This window comes from Cetorhinus maximus, chromosome 4, assembly GCF_964194155.1.
Source record: "Cetorhinus maximus chromosome 4, sCetMax3.hap1.1, whole genome shotgun sequence".
Taxonomy (NCBI): Eukaryota; Metazoa; Chordata; class Chondrichthyes; order Lamniformes; family Cetorhinidae; genus Cetorhinus; species Cetorhinus maximus.
In genome coordinates, this window is record NC_135882.1 from 63,701,285 (window position 1) to 63,721,073 (window position 19,789).

The 19,789-nt window shown below is 42.5% G+C and overlaps 1 protein-coding gene across 1 annotated transcript in view; it reads right to left on the bottom strand.

The window, feature by feature from the left end:
* Positions 1-1,404: 1,404 nt before the first annotated feature.
* The window catches only part of LOC144680077 (A-kinase anchor protein 7-like), a 68,650-nt gene continuing 50,265 nt past the window's right edge, over positions 1,405-19,789 (bottom strand). Inside the window, exons 6-8 of the mRNA XM_078541226.1 lie at positions 15,686-15,798; positions 4,828-4,975; positions 1,405-2,015 (exon numbers count right to left, since the gene is read on the bottom strand). Coding sequence (XP_078397352.1) covers positions 1,405-2,015; positions 4,828-4,975; positions 15,686-15,798 — 872 coding nt within the window. The remainder of the gene's footprint in view (positions 2,016-4,827; positions 4,976-15,685; positions 15,799-19,789) is intronic.

The window sequence follows — 19,789 nt, forward strand, 5'->3', positions numbered from 1 at the left end:
CATCAATGCCTAAGATTAATTATACCAATATTGAGCTGCAACGAAAGCTGGAAAGCATAAAACATGATGCAGCCTATTAATTATTTTTTGTCCCAGATAAGAAAGTTTCTATGCATTCTTTCCCTTGCTCACTTCAAATAGGTTACTTAAATACGTCGTCATTTAACCAGAAACGAGATGACAACATGTGAACGCACACAATATGAAGGGACTGGGCACTGAGAAAAATTGAAGATTAACAATGTCTTTCCCAGAACATCAATGTTAAGTTCCAGCTTACTGGTGAGGTCTCCAGGAACAACAATCCCCACATGTTATAAAACATTATTAATCACAGAGGGTCAATCACAGCGCTAGTACTTGGCTACTAGTAAGGAACAGTGATTTTACCTACTGCTTCCAACAGCCACCACCCCTCGCCCCATCCCGGCCCCCTGCTCAGGGTAATATTACTTGCACATATAATAGTTGAACTGTGTGTCTCCAGTACACTCAAGCATTTCTGCAGGCGGAATGCGTTTAATCAATATGTAGAATACCTTATCGGGTGTTGTATTTGCTGGCTGGTCAAATACAATATCTATTTGCTAAGTAAGTTGGAGAATGACATTGGCCATTTGGACATAAAACACAGTGGGCTAATAATTGGAGGGCAGTCATTAAGTGTCAGCCTTGGCTCAGTGGTAGCACATGAGTCAGAAGGTTGTGGGTTCAAGACTTCCTCCAGAAATGTGAGCACATCATTTAGCCTGATACTTCAGTGCAATGTTGAGGGAGTTATGCATCGTCAGAGGTGACATCGTTTGGGTGAAATATTAAACAGAAGCCCAATCTGCCCTCTTAAATAGGTGCAAAGATTTCATTGCACTTTTTATAGAAGAGCAGGAGAGTTCTATCCAATTTATTGGCCAATATTTACCCCTCAGCCAAAATTAATTAATTAAAAATCATTGATAATTTTCTCATTTCTGTTTGTGGGACTATGCTGTACACAAATTTTGGTATCTTAGATATAGTCCAATCATTAGAAAAGTTATTCTTTTGCTCTGGAAATTGTCATGTTCAGCCCTATACAATTTTCTGGTAGTATCATGGCAGAGTTTTAAAACATAGCAGTTAAATAAAATTTGGTTATTGCAACATTATTTCATTGTTATGGTAATAGAGGCTTTGTTATTGCATTCTATTTTGAGGCAGTTAACTAGTGATTGTACTTGTTAAAAATATTACACATACATGCTACCTTTTCCTAGGTATTCTAACAGATTTTGGAACAACTGATGTAAAACCTTGGGTATCTAATTTCTCCCTGGTAGACTGTGGGAAAAGCACAAGACTGCTGAAAAGCAACCAAGCTCAGGGTGGGCAGAATATCCTTCATCCAATGTCCTTCCTGCGATATTCTCAGATATTTTGACAGGATGCATCAGCAGGATTACAAGTATGAATCAGAGTCAGAATGTTGACCAAGTCAGCAATATTCTGACTCAGTCCAGATATGTTACTGTTCAATTCTGCAAAGCCAGACTGGACAGACTTCTCCAACTGCTCCATTCCAGACTGCATAATGCACTTGAGCTCTTGCATTTCAGTTTGTGTTGCAGACAATCCAGACAGAGCAGAACCTTTTTCAGGTTCTGTCTGAATGGTGGATGGCAGGAGATCCACAATATTTTGTATTGTAGCCTGAGTGACCTCTAGACTAGACTGGACAATTCCTTTTAAATCCACTAAATCATCATGAATTGTGTTAAATCCCTCTTTCTGCACATGCGTAAAGTTAGTTGTGAGGGGTTGATTCACTTGCACGAAAGCATCATGAGGCAATGGGCTTCTTGAAGGACTCTGCACACTTCCTTGCAGATCTGCAGGCTCTATGGCAGATAGTTCTGTCAGATGGAGTGCAGAGACCATACTTTCCTCTTCATGGTCTTCTGACCCAAATGACATTTCTGGCTCCATCTGCTTTGCCGATTCTTCTGGAGATACAAGGGCTCTGGCGACTCCTGAGTTCCCTAAAAGGAAGTTGGAAGAATGTGGTGTATTAGTAAGTGCTGTTGAAAACAAAGAAAAACTGCATTAACAAACAGCATTTTGAAAAATGGGAAACAATTTTATCCACCTCTAGCTGTATCGAGACCATCTTGGTTTTAAATATTTGTTGCCCAAACCATATAAAATTGTTGATATCAAACTAGTTTTTGATTACATTACTGTTAAATCATAAATTGAATATTATATAACCAATATATTTTAAGTACATACATGATTTATGCTCTTACTGTTATATAAAGCATCAAGAGATATTGATCTTTGTGGAAGCTTTACAATTGATAGAAAACTTTGTATATTTCCAGGCTCTGGAAGTCCAGTTCATATCTTTCCACTCACTGTGGATTTGGTCACCAATCTGCTCTCAGTTTTATTCCTCTAAAGACCTTTTTATGCGACAGAGCTCCAAATCACATTTTGTACATTTTACCAGACTATGCTCGCTTACGTTTACACAGAAGGAGCCTAGCTAGGTGGACATTACAAAATATTGGCTTTTGTACACGAATACAAAAGCAAATGAGGGCATGTGAAGACCATTATATTCAGATCGGAACATAATGTAGGAACATAATAGGAGTCCTAATGTTGTACCCTCAAGTGTCCCTGTTGTAGTGTATTGTACTTAAATAGTGGGCCACACAGGCAAACTTCTGAATGTAAGAGACATAGGGACAATTTATAAGAAGGACTAGCATTGCTGAACCCAAAATACTGAAAAAGATTTGACATTTGTAACATTCCCCTTTGATACCACAAAAGGAAGGTAGTAGCAGAGGCTACCGCATGGATGGTCTTAATCTTAGGAGATAACACTTTCCATGAGCTCTTTACATAGCATATTAGAAGATAGATTAGGGTTTGAGAAGATAGTTCATCAAGGAGAAACAAGAACCTTGGGTTATTGTTGATCTCCAGGACATTTCTAGATGAGAAGGATTTGGCTGCAGACAGCTGGACATGACAATCCTTGACATAGTATAGGCAAATCTGGCAATAACAAGACAAGTTGCACAATTGAGTTTGCAACTAGAGCTTATTCTGAAACTTAATTATGTAAAAACTTAGTTCTATGTCAAATAAAAATAACATTTCAACATTTGAATTAATTATATTAACTTGAAGAGGTTTATTTCCAGCTTTGTTAATTATCTCCTCTGCTGAAGACATTGATTTCTTACTGAATGATGATTCTGCAAATTCTTCATGTTAATATATCTCAATTGGGTAAATATATTAACATCAGTGGGTTACTGGTTTTTGGAAGACTCAACAGTTGAAATCAATTCAGTCTTTGCCACATTTCCAGAAGATTGCTAGATTACAAGCAGGAACCCCGGTATATTTCCCTCTCCTTTCTGGGCATATTAAGGTGAATTGCAGCACTTTACCTCGATTCTAGCCGGAGATCAGCTCCTGTATTCACTGAATAAATTCTCAGCTACAAATCAATTCAATGCGCTCAGTTCTATATGCTCAATTCTTGTCAGATCCCTAAATAAACATTGGTTATGGAGCCATTACACTGGTCTGAGAATCCTCTGATAACTAAATCCTTTTCTCCTAGTGCCATCTACAGATAGAAAGTGGAGGATTTGATCCTCTGCTTTGCAAGAAATATTTCCATGATAATAATTCTGAATAGGCTCTGTGAAACCTCGTATCTTTTCTGCACATAATTCACATGCAAGAGTAATATGGTTGTTGGTCGACAGTTCTTCAATACAAGCAGCTGTATTTCCTGCTATGCCATCATAAAGCTAAAGGCCATCGTGTTTTACCTTCATAATCATATCAAAGTTTGACAAGTCAAATGGCACCGTCAGTCCATCTACAGCATTGGCTACATATAAATTAATCCATTACAACCTTTCCACATCCTGCTTCCCATTTGTATACAACTTATTTTAAAAGAAAGACCACTGCTTAATTACACAAACTCATTTCTGAAGATGAATCGTGGTCTAACATTGCTTTTGCTGTATTATCATCTTTCTTTGCTGTATTATCACCTTTATTTTCCTTTCTATACTGACTTCTTTCTGCATTGCTAAATATCCCCCCACCTTTTTGAGAAAATAGTATTTGTATTTCATATAAAAGCCCGAAAGCCTCATCTCTCCCCCTGGTGGTGCTCACTCTGTCAAGACCAATCAAGATTCTTATCACTTTTCAAGCATTCTTCATTTAATTAAAAAGATGAGTCAATTTCCTCAGCCTGACCAGGTTCTTTATTAGCTACTAGCTTTTCTAATTGTTCACTGTATAACTATCCTGACATATTTCTTTTTATCATTTCCTTATGTCCATTTAAATGATAACTTGCTAGCTTCTCTAATTTCCGTGTCATTAAGGGAAAACAAAATATCTACCAACTTTTCATCTGTTGCCACATCACTAGCTGGAAGCACCACACACTGGACATCTGTGTTTGCATTTATTTCACTATTGTTCAATTTGGTCTCATGCAATTTTATGTCATTGTTGCTTGGTCACTTATTGCTTCATTTCAGAGCAGATTTTAGATCAGCATCTGGCTGTACTTGTATTTTCCAAATGTTTACCATCTTTCCGAGACGCATTATTACACAGGCACCATAAACTTTAACAACCTCACCCTTGCTGTTCACTTTGTCTTCTAAAATAGCAGTGCTATTTACTGCTCAAAATACAGGATCCTTTACTGCAGAAATATTGAACTCACATATTACTATTTCTTTTGCAATAATAAACTTTTGGTTTTCATTTGGTCAGTTGTGGGATAATCATACTGACCTACATTTATTGAGCTCTCACAATGGTAATAACCAGAGGGCTGCTTTTTCTTAATCATTGAGCAGAGATCAATACGTGCCAATACTTCTGTGCCAAAGATGGCGTTTTGATATTCCTTGTAGAGGTCTGGGCAGATTTTTCGAAAGCCCTGAAATAAAAAAAAACACAACTAGGTCAGCCTTAGCGCCAGTATAGATCTAATGTTTAGAATTGGTATGGATCTGTATCAGTACAGGGGTACCAAAAATGATCTAACACTAACAAAAAACAGATTATAATTTGATAAAACAATCTACATTTAATTTGACCACATTGATAGGTTACAATGCTTCCTGAATGCTTGTCATTTTGTCTTGGATTTGTAAATCTTGGCTCAAACCATCAACAGCAAATATGCTCTAATATTAGAGTTTAAAATGTTAACCTTACTGAATTTTACTTCGCCCCTATCAAACTTCTAAACATGAAAGCTTTCCAGAGAACTATTCCGGATCCTAAACATCTTCTAGTACCGCATCAATGTGGCCATTAGGTTCAAGTCTAGATTAATTATTTTTAATACAGCCAGAATACACAGTTCATTGATTCCCATGGTTTGCTAGTGAAGGATTTGATGGAATTGTTACATTTTTACAAACAAAAGTCAGGAATGACAGGGGAATCTTCCAATGATTGATAAAAGATCTCCTACTGCTAGAGTATAAAAAAGATAAAGAGCACATCCTGCATTTTGAGCAATAGCATGAGAGATCTGCTAGTTTTTTTTTAAAATACATCTTACACATGCATTCTAGATAATTCTAGAAGTAAATTGTGGCTCCTATATTCATTGCTGAATGTTAAGTTTTCCATTGTAAAAACATACCTGTCATCAATACTATTTTAATTGCTTTACATGATTACATCTCACAATGTGCTTGTTAAAACGATTACAAGAAAATGCTTGTGCTTTGGATTGTACTACTTCATAAACACACACACAGTTGTGTGTATGATTGAAAGCAGGTTGACATAGGACAGAAACTTCAATCACAAACTGCATTCATTTTTCCCGAAACTGTTTGAATCTCTCCAATTAGCTTTCTATCCCTGCCACGCAAAATGACGAGCGTCACCATGATTGTGGCCATAGGATATTATCCTTCATCATCCTATCTGCAGCCTGCAAGATGATCCAGTAAATCACCCTGAACCAACATCTCTCCTCCACTACCTAGCTGAGTGGGATTGCCCTTACTTGAAATCGTTCCTCCATCTGATGGTAGCCAGTCTCTCCAACAACAGCTTCTCTTCCAGTGCCGGAACTATTATATCTGGAGTTCCAATACTTGGGCCGCTTCTCTACCACAACAAAAGACTGCTCCTTGTAAGCAGTATCCTCAGATAGGAGGCTAGCTTCTATGCACATACTGATGACGTCCAGATCTACCTCTCAACACCTCCAGTGACACCATTAGGTTGTTCATCGCACATCTAGTCTTGATAAGCTACAATTTCTTTCAATTCAAGAGTGGGAAGTCCAAAGCCCTTGGACAATTGTCCTTGGCCCCTACCACAAACTCAATACCCTTGACATCAAACACAGCCCTCTTGCTAGCCACTGTCTCAGGCTGTTTGTAATCTGTGCTCTATTTGACCTCAAGCTTAGAGACTGACCCCTTATCTTCTCCATCACAAAGACTGCCAACTTCCAAGTCCTCTCTTAGCCCATGTGCTAGAGAAATCCCCATCCATATCAAAAAAAGTGTGTTGGAGGCAGATTCAATAGTAACTTTCAAAAACAAGTTGTAGATATACTTGAAAAGAAAACACCTGCAGAGGTCTGGGGAAAGAGGGGAGTGAGAGTACTTGGACAGGTTTTTCAAAAAGCCCCTGCACAGGAATGATGCAAAATAACTGTCTTCTGTGCTGCAAGATTTTATGCCTGTCGCCTCCAGTCTTTGACTATTCCATACTGCATCGGAAGGCCTCTCATTCTCTCCTGGCTTTAACTCACCTCAAACTCTAGTACCATTTTCTATCAGCAATAAGTCTTGCTCACCCATCGTCCCACTTTCTTTGACCTACATCAGTCTCTGGTCCCCAGTATCTGAAATTAAAAATTCTCCTCTGACATGTTTAAATTGCTCATGGACTCACTAATTTTCTATACCCTCCTCCACCCCTTCAACACCACGCTACCCCTCCATAATTCCTGTGTTTTTCTCTGTTCTCGTATCTCTTTCACTTTTCACCAACATTACTGGCCATGCCTTCAGTCATCTAGGCCCCATGTTTTGGTATTCCTTCCCAAACCCCTCCAACTCCCTCCTTAAGATCCCCTTCTTTGGTCAAGCTTTAGTCATCCCTCCTAATAGCTCCTCCTTGGTTGAACAGTTTTTTAAAAAAACTAATCCTCTGTGCAGTAACAAGACAATTCTTTTTACATTAAAGCATAAAGCTATTGCATAAATGCAAATCATTGTTGAATAAATAAATATATACATAAAATTCAAAGTAACCTAAATAAATGTAAAAAGTCAGGCTACGTAAATTTACAGATTTTACATGCGTCTGAAGTTTTGGAAGGAATTCTCGCATGAAGTGCCTGACACAAAGGCACCATCAGAATATAGCAGTGCATAAGCTTCAATCTATTATGTTCCAAAAATTCAACTAATTCTACACAGAGGTCTCAGTGCATGAAGAATCATGGCAGCACACCCATATTGCTACCACAACACAGCAGTGTATATTTTCCAATAGAGTAAATTTTAGTAAATTTCCTTTTTTTGTCATTTTCATCTACTTCATTGTTTCTGACGTGTTAAAAGACAGGGGAATTGCCTGCTCTCAGCTGCCTCTGGAATGCTTATATCCAGACTTCAGGATACACCACAGGCTTCTTAAACAATGCTCCTTGCAGACATTAATGTTCCTCTGCTAGAGATGCCAGCCTTAGAATCTACACACACAACACTGTTCAGATGGTGAATGGAGGGGAATGCAATTATTACCTGCATCAGTTGAGTGCATTAACATTCAATGCTAACCCAAATCTTTCAAAACTAGTTTTAAAATTGTTTTGCATGTGAAATAACGGTATTTCCACTTGCATTTTCCTAGTCTTGGTCTCCAGTTTCCATACCTCTCTTCCCACAATTTCCTTAAACTGAAACATTCCCCTGTTTTTTGCCTAAAAGAATCTGTTTGTTTCAAAATAGCAAACCATTGCCTATCCCATTTGTTAAATGGGAAAATATTTTGTGGACATGAAAGACAGCTATCAACCTCCCCAGGAGGCAATGCACAAAAACAATAGCTTACTTCTGATTCTACCAGTGAAATCAGTGAGCTTGCGAGGCTAACAAAGTAACCTGGAAAAACTCAGCAAGTCTGACAGCATCTGCGGAGAGGAACACAGTTAACGTTTCAAGTCCGTATGACTCTTCACCAGAACTAAGGAAAAATAGAAAAGAGGTGAATATAAGCTGGTTTGGTTGGGGGTGGTGGGGGGTGGTGGAGACAGCTAGAGCTGGATAGAGGGCCAGTGATAGGTAGGTGGAGATTGCCAAAAGATGTCATAGACAAGAAGGACAAAGGGGTGTTGACGGTGGTGATATTAGCTAAGAAACGTGCTAATGGTGACATTAAGGGTAGAAAGCAGGATGAGCAAGGGACAGATAGCCCTAGTGGGGGTGGGGTGGGGGGGAAGGGATCAAAATAAGCTAAAAGGTAGAAATAAAACAATGGATGGAAATACATTTAAAAATAATAGAAATAGGTGGGAAAAGAAAAATATATATAAATTATTTCCTGTTGCTTGGTAATATAGAACTTGAATATTGCTGAAAAGAGGAGACAGGCTGTTGAAGACATATGTCCTGATGAGTGCAAGACAAAAACCTTTAACAGCACATCCCTTTTCTGAGTGATAAATAACTAGGGAGCCATTGTGTTATGAACAACCTTTATTACCAGCAAACCTTGTGACATATATTCCCCAGTCAATACAGCATTGTTACTTATGCATTTGAATTAGTTTCACCAGTATGAGCAACTTGCATAAAATCCAATTGATATATTGTATTTTTGAGTAAATATTATCCTCTGGATATTGTTCAGGCTGGAGTTCATGTCTCCCTGCCATATTTAACCTCAGCCAGAGGTGCAGCTATAGGCATTGGCCCACAGCTTAAACACTTCTTCAACTTTAGATTATAAATTCCATCTTGCCTTTGGAAGAAACGATTGTCCTTTATTCATCACTTTGTTATGGCAATACATCATGCAAGTGCCAAGCGATGATCATCTCCAACAACAAAAAAATCTAATCACCTTCAGCTCCCCTTGGCATTCAATGGGATCATCACTTCACCATTTACATCCTGGGGTCACCTTTGACCAGAAACTTAACTGGACCAACCACATCAATACTGTCACTACAAGATCAGGTCGCAGGCTGGGAGTTTTGCGGTGAGTAACTCACCCCATCTCCCAAAGCCTGTCCACCATCTACAAGGCACAAGTCAGGAATGTAATACTCCCCACTTTCCTAGATGAGTGCAGCTCCATCAACTCTCAAGAAGCTCAACACCATCCAGGACAAAGCAGCCCACTTGATGGCACTCCATCCACTGCAGCAACTCACCAGAGACTCCTTCGACAATACTTTCTAAACCCCCAATCTCTACTACCTAGAAGGACAAGGGTAGGAGATGCATGGAAACACCATCACCTGTGAGTTCTCCTCCAAGTCACACACCTTCCAGACTTGGAAATAATTCTAAAAAATTCTAAGTAATAAATTAATTCTTCATTGTTGCTGAGTCAAATTGTGGAACTCTCTACTTAACAGCTCAGTGGGAGTACCTAAGCAACTGCCCCCACAAAAAGCAACAGTTCAAGAGATAACTCACCACCACCCATCAAGAAACTTAGAAATTGTAATATTTTTCATCTGCTAATAACCCTGTCATATTTCTTATGTACTGGAAGACAAGCTGTTGGGGGTGTAAATATGGTAATTGGATTAAGAGCCAGAGTGACTGCAAGTGTCTAAAGCCAACAGTAAGAAGTGTTTTGATATATTAATAAACCAAGAGGAACTTCAATCAGAGTTTTACATAAACCAATGAGAGGAGTTTTTTTTTTTAAATCAAGTTGTTTAATTAAAAGGGGGATATATGCAGGTTGTAAAAGGTGTAAATAAGGTAAAGATAGACTTGTAGAAACAAACTTACCCTAAGAGCTAAAGTAAAGAATAGTCTAAACAAGACTGGGATGAAAGTGTTTCTAAAGAGACTGGTTGAGACGATGGAGAGATCAAAGAGAAGGAATGCATTCAAGGAAGTACTGATGCCTAGGTGGGGGCAGTTGCTTAGGTCTCCCAGAAAACAGCAGGGTAGCTAGTCAGATCTCCCAGGAGACAGCTGGGCAGAACTCCAAGATGACAGTGTGAATAAGACCAGACCTGAAGGCCCAGTTGCTGTCAGCCTCAGAGGTCACCCCAAGGCAAAAGGCACTGTGGGGTAAAAATTACTGGAATTCCATATCGATTTTAAAATCGTTAAAATGTTGAACAGAAAAGGGGAGGGTTGGCTATGAGGGTAGTTAAGGTCTTGTGGAACTATTTTAAAGCACTGTTTACTGTGTAAAGTCATTCTTGTGTTTAAGTGTAATTGTGTTTTTTCCTTTATTCTTTTAATAAATGTTTACTTTACTATAAAATCATCACAAGTAGTCAGAGACATTATTTCCTGATTTCAGAACCTCTCCTCATACTATGCAAATTGCCAAAACCGTTTTGGCAGCTGCTTTAAGTTTCCCTCTGGGATTTGGGCAGCTCGGCATTTACCATCAGCCATGCATTAATACCTTCTCAAGTGCAATTAGGGATTGGCAATGACTGGTCTTAACCACAGTGATAACCACATCCTGTGACTGAAAAAAAACAGGCCACATTCTAACTGGATTAGTCTGAGAGTAGAGGGCTTAGGTGGGAAGGCGGAGGTTTGGGTGGGGGGTGGGGGGGGGGGGGGTGTGGAGGGGGGTGGGGTCTGTGAAAAAGAGATCAGTGATTTTTTTAAAATCACATGATAGTGTTGTGGCAAGTTTAAAAAGTCCACCCTTGCTTTCAGAAGACTGAATTTCTCAGTATCAAATAAATACACATCTTACTCAATATGTTCCATAACTCTAAAAAAGGGCTGTCTGAACCATCAAATTGGATTGACCAAAAAGGATCACAATCCACTGGCCTTTCACCAGGGGCAGGCACTCATTGAAGCAGGCTGCTATTCCAAGAAAACCAGTCAGGCTGTTTCTGGGCTTTTAGACATTGCTTGGTTGACAGTGCTGCATAATTGGGAAATTTAGCTTTGTTATCTTCCTTTGTTCCAGTTTAGACTTCAGAGAAAAATAACTAGGAGAGTTGAGGTTTCTTCAGCCAACCTCTGCTTTGCCAGGCAGTTAATGAATTGGGCCTACTGAAACACTTAGTGAATATCCAATTTCAAATTAGATCAGTCCATCTCCTTCCCTTTACCTACCCTGATGTAAAATACAACTGAACAGTGACCGGATACGCCTCATTGGCCAGGTTTCCTGTTGAAAGGCAGAGATATCAAAGTTCTCTTAAAAAACTTGATTTATAGATACTATTCCTCTGCTCTCATCAGTTTTGCCTTAGGTTCAACATTTCAACTGCAGCTTACAAGTTATACAAGATATTACATTCATGTACAGCCAGAGAAGAATCTATTTTAAAATATATGGGATAATTATTTGAATTGATTGCTGAGGCTTATCGTTGGGAACTTTAACCACAACGGATATTAAATTGCTATGGAAAATTGCATACATCAGCAGAAAAAGGCACCAATCCCACTTAAATCTGACTGGTCAAATGTTCATAAATAGAGTTTCAAAAAAAATCTTCTGAAGAGATTTGCCAACACTGCAATACTGAATGTTTAACATTAGCACACAAAAAGTAAGCACAAATTCTGCAGAGAAACACCAGTGTAGGTAAGATATTGTGGGTCATGTACCCAAATTACATGCATGCAGTTTTGATTTATATGGTAAGCAAGGATTATAGGGAGACCCTGGGAAGTTTTAGAAAATTTGCTGTACAAATTGCCAGGGAAAATGGTAATAGGGATATAGGAACATAAGAAATGACAAATAGGAAGAGACCAGCAGATCTATCAACTCTTCCCCATAGTCATGGTGCAATCGAGCATCATGGTCCCAACACCATCCCTATCGCCAGCAGCGATATGCTCTCCCTGAGAGAGGCAAAAAATAAAATTTAAAATAAAGCCCTAGGCCAAAGAGGCAGATGAAAGAAATTCCTCTCTAACCTCCAGAAGGCAATTAAGTTAATGGAGACCCCTCGTCCAATACTCTGACATTTTATATGATGAACATCAGCCACACAGTGAAGAATCTTCCAACTGCTGATATACAAAAACCGTAGATGCAGACATCCCAATTGTAGTTTACAGATTTGCCACAAGATGGTAGTGTTTAAAAGAACATGCAAGTCAAAATTCAAAAACGTGGACTATTATATGACTCATTGCAATTTATTAATGTATTCAAAACTACTTCACAGGAAATAACTAACTTAAACTTTTAAATTAAGTTAAATGATCTGCAATATAAATGTTAAAAGACAGAGACTAAAACTAGATTTTTGCAAATCAGAGAATAATTTGGCACAATTATATTGCAAAATAAGATTTCCTCCAGTTCCAGTAGGTTAGGTGCCAATATGTTGAAAATCAAACAATGCATCAGAACACCTTCAAAAGAAAGAAAATTGTCACCCTAACATTGATTCAGAGACCCAGCATTCCATAAAGTGATAATGAAATCTCCTCCATTGCATCCATCTTATTCAATCTACTTTTGTGAAACAGTATAAATAACTTCACATTGCCAAAGTTTCAGAAGTGCATCTTTGACCTGTCACCAAGAGAACACTTAGACTACTTGCTCCTAGAAAGTGGTTCTCAAACTGTCCACAGACACCTGGGGATAAAATATGAAACTGTTTACCGAGCAGGGTAGGCTTTATGGGCGGGCACCGCGGTCAAGAGTAAGAGAATAAGTGGAAGCTGGAGATGGTCTAGGTGCCAGCTGGAAGGTGGAAGCAGAGTGTGGCTGCCACATGTGCAGTAGAGTGGGCAAGCTGTCTCTCCCAAGAGTGGAGTGCACAAGGAGCGCCAAGGCATGAAGATCATTAGATTACCAGGCTGGTGGTGGGTGCCAGGGGAGTTCGGCTTTTTTCAAGCGGCAAGAGGATTTTGAAAAAAATATTTAAGTTTATAAGCTCAAAGAAAGAAGTCCAAAATACAAATTGACCCAGGATGCCATTTTCCCCAAGGCCATCCCTGTTACTGAGCATAACTATAAAATCTACTTGTTTACAATGAATCTTATGAGTTTAAATATTTAATTAAGGGGTTATAGATTATTCATCTGTCTGAAACGTGGTCCTTCAACCAATAAAGCTTGAGGGTATTGCATAATGCTACTGAGACTACCAAAGGCTGCCTGCACAAAAGCAGCTTCCCTTTTGCCCCACACACATTTTGGGGGGCGGGGGCTTGGGGGGGTGGGGGGTGGATTTTATGGAGCCCAGGAAACATGGCGTGTGGGGTGACCGAATTAGGCAGGATACAAAATTTCAATTTCCCAATGGCCAGTAGAGATGCAGAAATAGAGTCAGCGGCATATTGGGCCCTCACGCTGGCCTGTGGCGGGTTCGTACTTGGAATACATTTGCATGCCATGAATACACATTCGTGTAAAACTTTGCTTTCATTAAAGTCCTACTTTCAAGACGGTCAGTGGCGCATGAGAATCTTGTCGCACTCGGTTCATGTTTGTTTGCCTTTGTGCAGTTGTGTCCGAGGTCAGCGGTTTTCCTTGTCGAACTCTACAGCACAAAGGAGGGGAGCAAGAGGATGGCAGCTTGCATGGAGAATGGAAGAGGGATCCAAGGGAGGACAGAGAGTGAGGTCAGGGGAATGGAGGAGTGAAATGGAAGGCCCTGGTGTCCTGGGAACAGCCAAGGTAAGAAAATGAGAACATTAGAACATTAGAAATAGAAGCAGGAATAGGCCATTCAGCCCCTCAAGCCTGCCCCGCCATTCAATAAGATTATGGCTGCTCTTCCCCAGGCCTCAACTCCTCTTTTGTGGCAGTTCCTCACAGCACACCGCCCCCCCCCACCCCACCCACCGGCCCGCTTTAGACAACTCTTTCTTCATATCGGGGGGGCCTAAAGGACATGGTCAGTGCTGCTCAAATGTGGGTCCATCTCAGTGTGTTGGTAGGCAGAGTCTTTACAGGGCTTTGAGGTCACCTACATTTCAATTATCCCCACTGAGAATAATTTCGGACAATGTCCTTTACAATGCATAGTAGAGAGGGCCTGCTGAGCCTGCAACCTCAGCCACATCCCACAGAGCGGCAACTACAACACTGGACACTAAATAACATTCAATAAAGAGAGTGAACAAAAAAAAAATTGTTTCTTCCACAATAAAGAAAATATCCCTACACCTCCTGTAACCATCAATGTGTGCCAAACATGAGGTACATTTAGCTCACTAAGCTAGTGTTAACAAATAACCAAGATGCACAAATGCATAAAGTGAAACCAATGTAATGTGAAATATTTACTAGAGAAATTTAAATTTGAAGAAACATTCATTCCACCGTTGTGCTCTCAATAAGTTTCATGTTAATGGCAATGGAGTTGGGCAGGAAAGTTTTGGCTGTGATGCAAAGCTTCCCGTTTGTTCAGGAGACTCTTTCATAGCCCAGCCATTGTCAGCTGACGGCGGGTTTCACCACCGAAAAGCAGCCCCTGCCACAGAATTACACTCGTTTCCTGTGCATGGCGCCAGCACTTTAAATTTTAATTATAATCATGTGGAAAGTGAGCAAAAGCAAGAGAGCAGGGGGCGGCGCCCGCTTCCGCCGGCAGGAACAGGGTGGGGGGCGGTGGGGGGGGGGGGGGGGGTGGCGCCCGCTTCCGCCGGCAGGAACAGGCGGGGGGGGGGGGCGGCGGCCGCTTCCGCCGGCAGGAACAGGGGGCGGCGCCCGCTTCCGCCGGCAGGAACAGGGGGCGGCGCCCGCTTCCGCCGGCAGGAACAGGGGGCGGCGCCCGCTTCCGCCGGCAGGAACAGGGGGCGGCGCCCGCTTCCGCCGGCAGGAACAGGCGGGGGGGGGGGCGGCGGCCGCTTCCGCCGGCAGGAACAGGGGGCGGCGCCCGCTTCCGCCGGCAGGAACAGGGGGCGGCGCCCGCTTCCGCCGGCAGGAACAGGGGGCGGCGCCCGCTTCCGCCGGCAGGAACAGGGGGCGGCGCCCGCTTCCGCCGGCAGGAACAGGGGGCGGCGCCCGCTTCCGCCGGCAGGAACAGGGGGGCGGTGCCCGCTTCCGCTGGCAGGAACAGGGGAGCGCTGACAAAATTCCACCCAGTGTTCTCACTGAATGTGAAAGTGTGTGTGTATGCAGAATGGAATGAGAATATTAAATACAAAATATTGGACATTTATCATTTGAATGTCGGTTATTTTTAATAGTAAAGCACATATCAATAGAACTTCTCTATTGCAGAAAGTGGATGTAAAATTGAATTAAAACAAAAAGTGATATACAAATCTTAGGCTTTAATTATTTGGCTTATTCACTAATCAATGCTAAGGCCCAATGGCAATTACTATCTAATTTCACCAGCAACCCAAGCAAGGCAATACAGCCCATGGTTTAAGATTCATATTGGACACACAAAACCTTGTGTCAGAAGTCTGGAAAATTCCAATGGGTAACTTAGTGCAGGAAACCTTACAATTATTACCTTGCGGCGAAGTGCAGGTGATTTGGAAAGCTTCAGAAAGGTTGCATGGGGCTTGAACTCATTGCTGTCTTCAATATTCACACCTAATTCTCGAAACAATATCTCAACAGTTTCTGTCAAAAGGCAGAAAGAGAGAATGAGTGTTAGAAAGCTATTTGCTCAGGCTGGATGAGTAATTCAGCTGCACCCAGAAATACCCTTTCAAACTGCTAATAACTAAAAGAGCTCAAGGAATTATACTTTGGGGAATGTTTGAAAGGCCTGTGTCTGCAGATGTAGACAATTAACTATTTCACGGTAGCTTCTCATTTTATAGAAAACACTGTTTAAAACCCTATCAGTATAATTATTCATGATGTGTGGGTATGTCAGACGAAGTGCATGATAAGCAAGATGTGATACCCATTTCTAGATGCAAGTGTGCTTTCACTGTATGAAAAGGGTGGAGGTAAAATGGGGTACTGGAGGTTTCCATCAAGATTGAATACAAAGGCAAAAAAAGTCATTGTGCTCTGTACCAAATGATGCTTAGGTCACATCTGGAATAATGTGTGCAATTCTGGCGCTCTCACTTAGATGGAATATAATAGCTTCAAAAAAGTACAGAGTTACTAGGGTAATACAGGTACAAGGAATAGACAAAGTAAATCATCTCTCTTAGCCAGTCCCTCGGGTTCGGGAATGACTTGCTGACACTAAAAATGAGTTCTCAGGTGACTGAAGAGTCCAATGCGCGACCGACAGTCTCTGTCACAGATGGGACCGACGGTAGTAGGGGATCAGGTGGGTGGGCTGCCCAGGTTGCCATGCGCTCTTTTCACTGACAACACTTGGCTTCAGCTAGCCCTTGGCGATGAGACTCGAGGTGTTCAATTCCTTTCTGAATGCTTTCCCTCCACTTTGGACTTAGGCCAGAAATTTCCAGATGTCAATGAGGATGTTGCACTTTTTCAAGGTTTCAAGGATGTCCTTGAAGCGTTTCCTCTTGCTGAGTAGAGCACTTGTTTCAGGAGTCTTGTGTCAGACATATGGGCGATGGGGCCCCCCCGCAGCAGAGCTGATTGAGTGTGGTCAATGCTTTGATGCTGGGGATGTTGGCCTGAGCGAGAATGCTGATGTTGGCCTGCCTGTCCTGCCAATGGATTTGCAGAATCTTGCGGAGGCAGCACTGGTGGTACTTCTCCAGAGTTTTGAGGTGCCTGCTGTACATAGTCCACATCTCTGAGCCATATAGGAGGGCAGGTATCACCACTGCTCTGTAGGCCATGAGCTTGGTGCTAGGCTTGAGGTCCTAGTCTTCAAACACTCTCTTCCTCCGGCGGCTGAAGGCTGTGCTGGTACAGTGAAGTCATTGTTGAACCTAGTCAGTCAGTCATCGATGTCTGGCCTTGTTAACAGTGGGCTTCCAAGGTATGGAAGGCAGTCCAGGTTGTCCAAGATCTCGTCATGGATTTTGATAACCGGGGCCAGGGGAGCAAAGCAGTGTGGAGGGGGTAGGTTGGTAGAGGATCTTTGTCCTATGGATGTTTAGAGTAAGGCCCATGCCCTTGGACGCCTTGGTGAAGTTGATGATGGTTTGGAGTTTGGCCTCCGAGCATGCAGAGATGCATGTATCCTTTGCAAACTGTAGTTCAATGATAGAGGATGGGACGATCTTGGTTCTGGCCTGCAGGCGGCAAAGGTTGAACACATTCCTGTTTGTTCTGTAGTTTAGCTCCACTCCAGCGGGGAGCTTGCTGAGGGTGAGATGGAGCATTGTGGTAAGGAAGGTCGAAGAGAGCATTGGTGCGACGACACAGATTAGTCCAAATGTGGATTGGGTCTGTGGTGGATCCATTGGTCAGGATCACAGTTTGCATGTCATCGTGGAGCAGGCGGAGGAGAATGCTCCATAATCCTTCACGGTTGAGTGTTGAAGGCTTTTGAGAGGTCAAAGGCAGCCATGTGCAAGCGTTGTTGTGTTCCCTGCATTTCTCTTGCAGCTGCCGCCCGGTAAAGATCATGTCCATTGTGCTCCTTAGTGGGCAGAATCCGCATGTGACTCTGGGAGGAACTCTTCAGCCACAAGGAGCAGAAGGTGTTCGAGGAGGATTCTTGCGATGACCTTCCCTGTGGCCTTCAGCAAGGGGAATCCTCTATAGTTATCACAGTTAGACTTGGCACCTTTCATGAAGATGGTCACAATTACGGCATCTGAGATCTCCTGGCATGTTCTCCTCCTTCCAGGTAAGGGAGATGAGGCCATGTATTCACACCAATAGTGCTTCTCCATCAAGCTTTAGTGCTTCAGCGGGGATTCCATCTACTCCTGATGCCGTGTTGCTCTTTAGCTGTCAAATGGCATTTCCTACCCTGTGCCAGGTTGGGGTTGTGCTGAGATGGTGGAGGGTAGTATGCTGCAAGATGGAGTCGAGGATACTCGCGTTGGAGACAGAGGCTCTGTTAAGAAGATCTTCAAAGTGCTCCTTCTAGCAGGCACTGACTGTCTCTCTGTCCTTGATGAGCAGCTCTCTGTTCTTGGCCAGCAGTGGAGTGGGGCCTTGGGTGCTTGGGCCGTAGGTGGCCTTGACTGAGCTAAAGAAAACTCGCATGTCATGGTCATCGGTAAACTGTTGGATCTCCTGCGCTTCCTCTCCCCACCACCTATTCTTTAGGTTGTGGGCTTTTTGCTGGGCCTCAGCCTCCAGTTGTCTGTAGAGCTGCTTACTTGCTCTCGAGTTGGGTTGCTTTCAGGTTCAGAATTGCCTTGCACTTGCAGCTTATCAGCTCCTGGATCTCCTGGTCATTCTCATCAAGTAAGTCTTGATACTTCCTGGTCAAGTGACCAAGCGCCTCTTCACAGACGACATTGTTTCTGTTGCCATCGCTGTTTTGGGGCTACATTGATGTTGATGACAGAGCAAATTAGGTGGTGGTCCGTCCAGCAGTCAAAGGCTCTTGTCATGGCATGAGTGATACGTACATCCTTGTGGTCCCTCGTTCGGGCAATGACGTAGTTGACCAGGTGCCAGTGCTTGGAGCAAGGGTGTCGCTGTGAGGCCTTGTACTTGTCTGTCTGATGGAACAAGGTGTTGGTTATGACAAGGCCGTGTTCTACCCATTTTTTCAGGAGCAGGGTACTGTTGGTACTGGATTTCCCTACCACTTCTCTGCCAATTACATCTCCCCAGAGGTCTGTGTCCTTCTCAAACCTGGTGTTGAAGTCACCAAGGAGAATCAGCTTATCGCCCATTGGGACTCGGGCCAGGTATTGTTCGAGGCTGGAGTAAAATTCCTCTTTGGACTTGTCTGTAGCATCCATGTTGGGGTGTATGCACTGAAGATTGTAGCACATTGGTTCTGGGAGAGGGTGAGCCAAAGGGTCACGAGCTGCTCGTTTATCCCGCAAGGGATGTCTTTGAGACAGCCAGCTAGTTCATTTTTAATGGCGAAACCAACCCCGTGGAGGCGGTGATCTTGTACTTGTTTACCTTTCCAGAAGAAGGTGTAACCGCCACCTTGTTCCTTGAGCTGGCCTTCCCCTGCCCACTGGGTTTCGCTTCAGGCGGCAATGTCAATGTTGAAATGTCTGAGCTCCCGGGCAACAAAAGCAGTATGCCATTCCAGTCTGTCGCTGTTGGGGTTGTCCATGAGGGTCCTTATGTTCCAGGTCCTGAACTTTATTTTAAAAGGGGGTGGAAGATGCCTGTGCGTGAATTCTTTAAATGTGGAGTAGCCATTGCACACCAGCTACCACTCAGGCTTCACGGAGCAAGGCATTGGTCTGGTGGCAAGGGGGTCCGAGACGACTGGAGACCAGGCTCTGCTGTGTGGGCCAAGGGCTTACAATCCTTATAATACATTCCCTTGGATGGGAGGGATGCTGACTCCTCTCTATAAGATCTTGCACAGTTTGCTCTCAGAGAAGCGAGGAGGCCTCGCTTTCTGTGGTTCCAATTTCACTGCCACCCTCTCCCTGTTGGTGATGTTAATCACCAGGTAGGTATTGCCAAATGAGCCGCTGCTGATTTTCCTGACCAGTTTGTATTTTCTGCCAATGATAAATTCTGTTTTCAAACCACTGGCGCTAGCCAGGGTAATTTAGAAGCCACCGGGTTGTGTTGC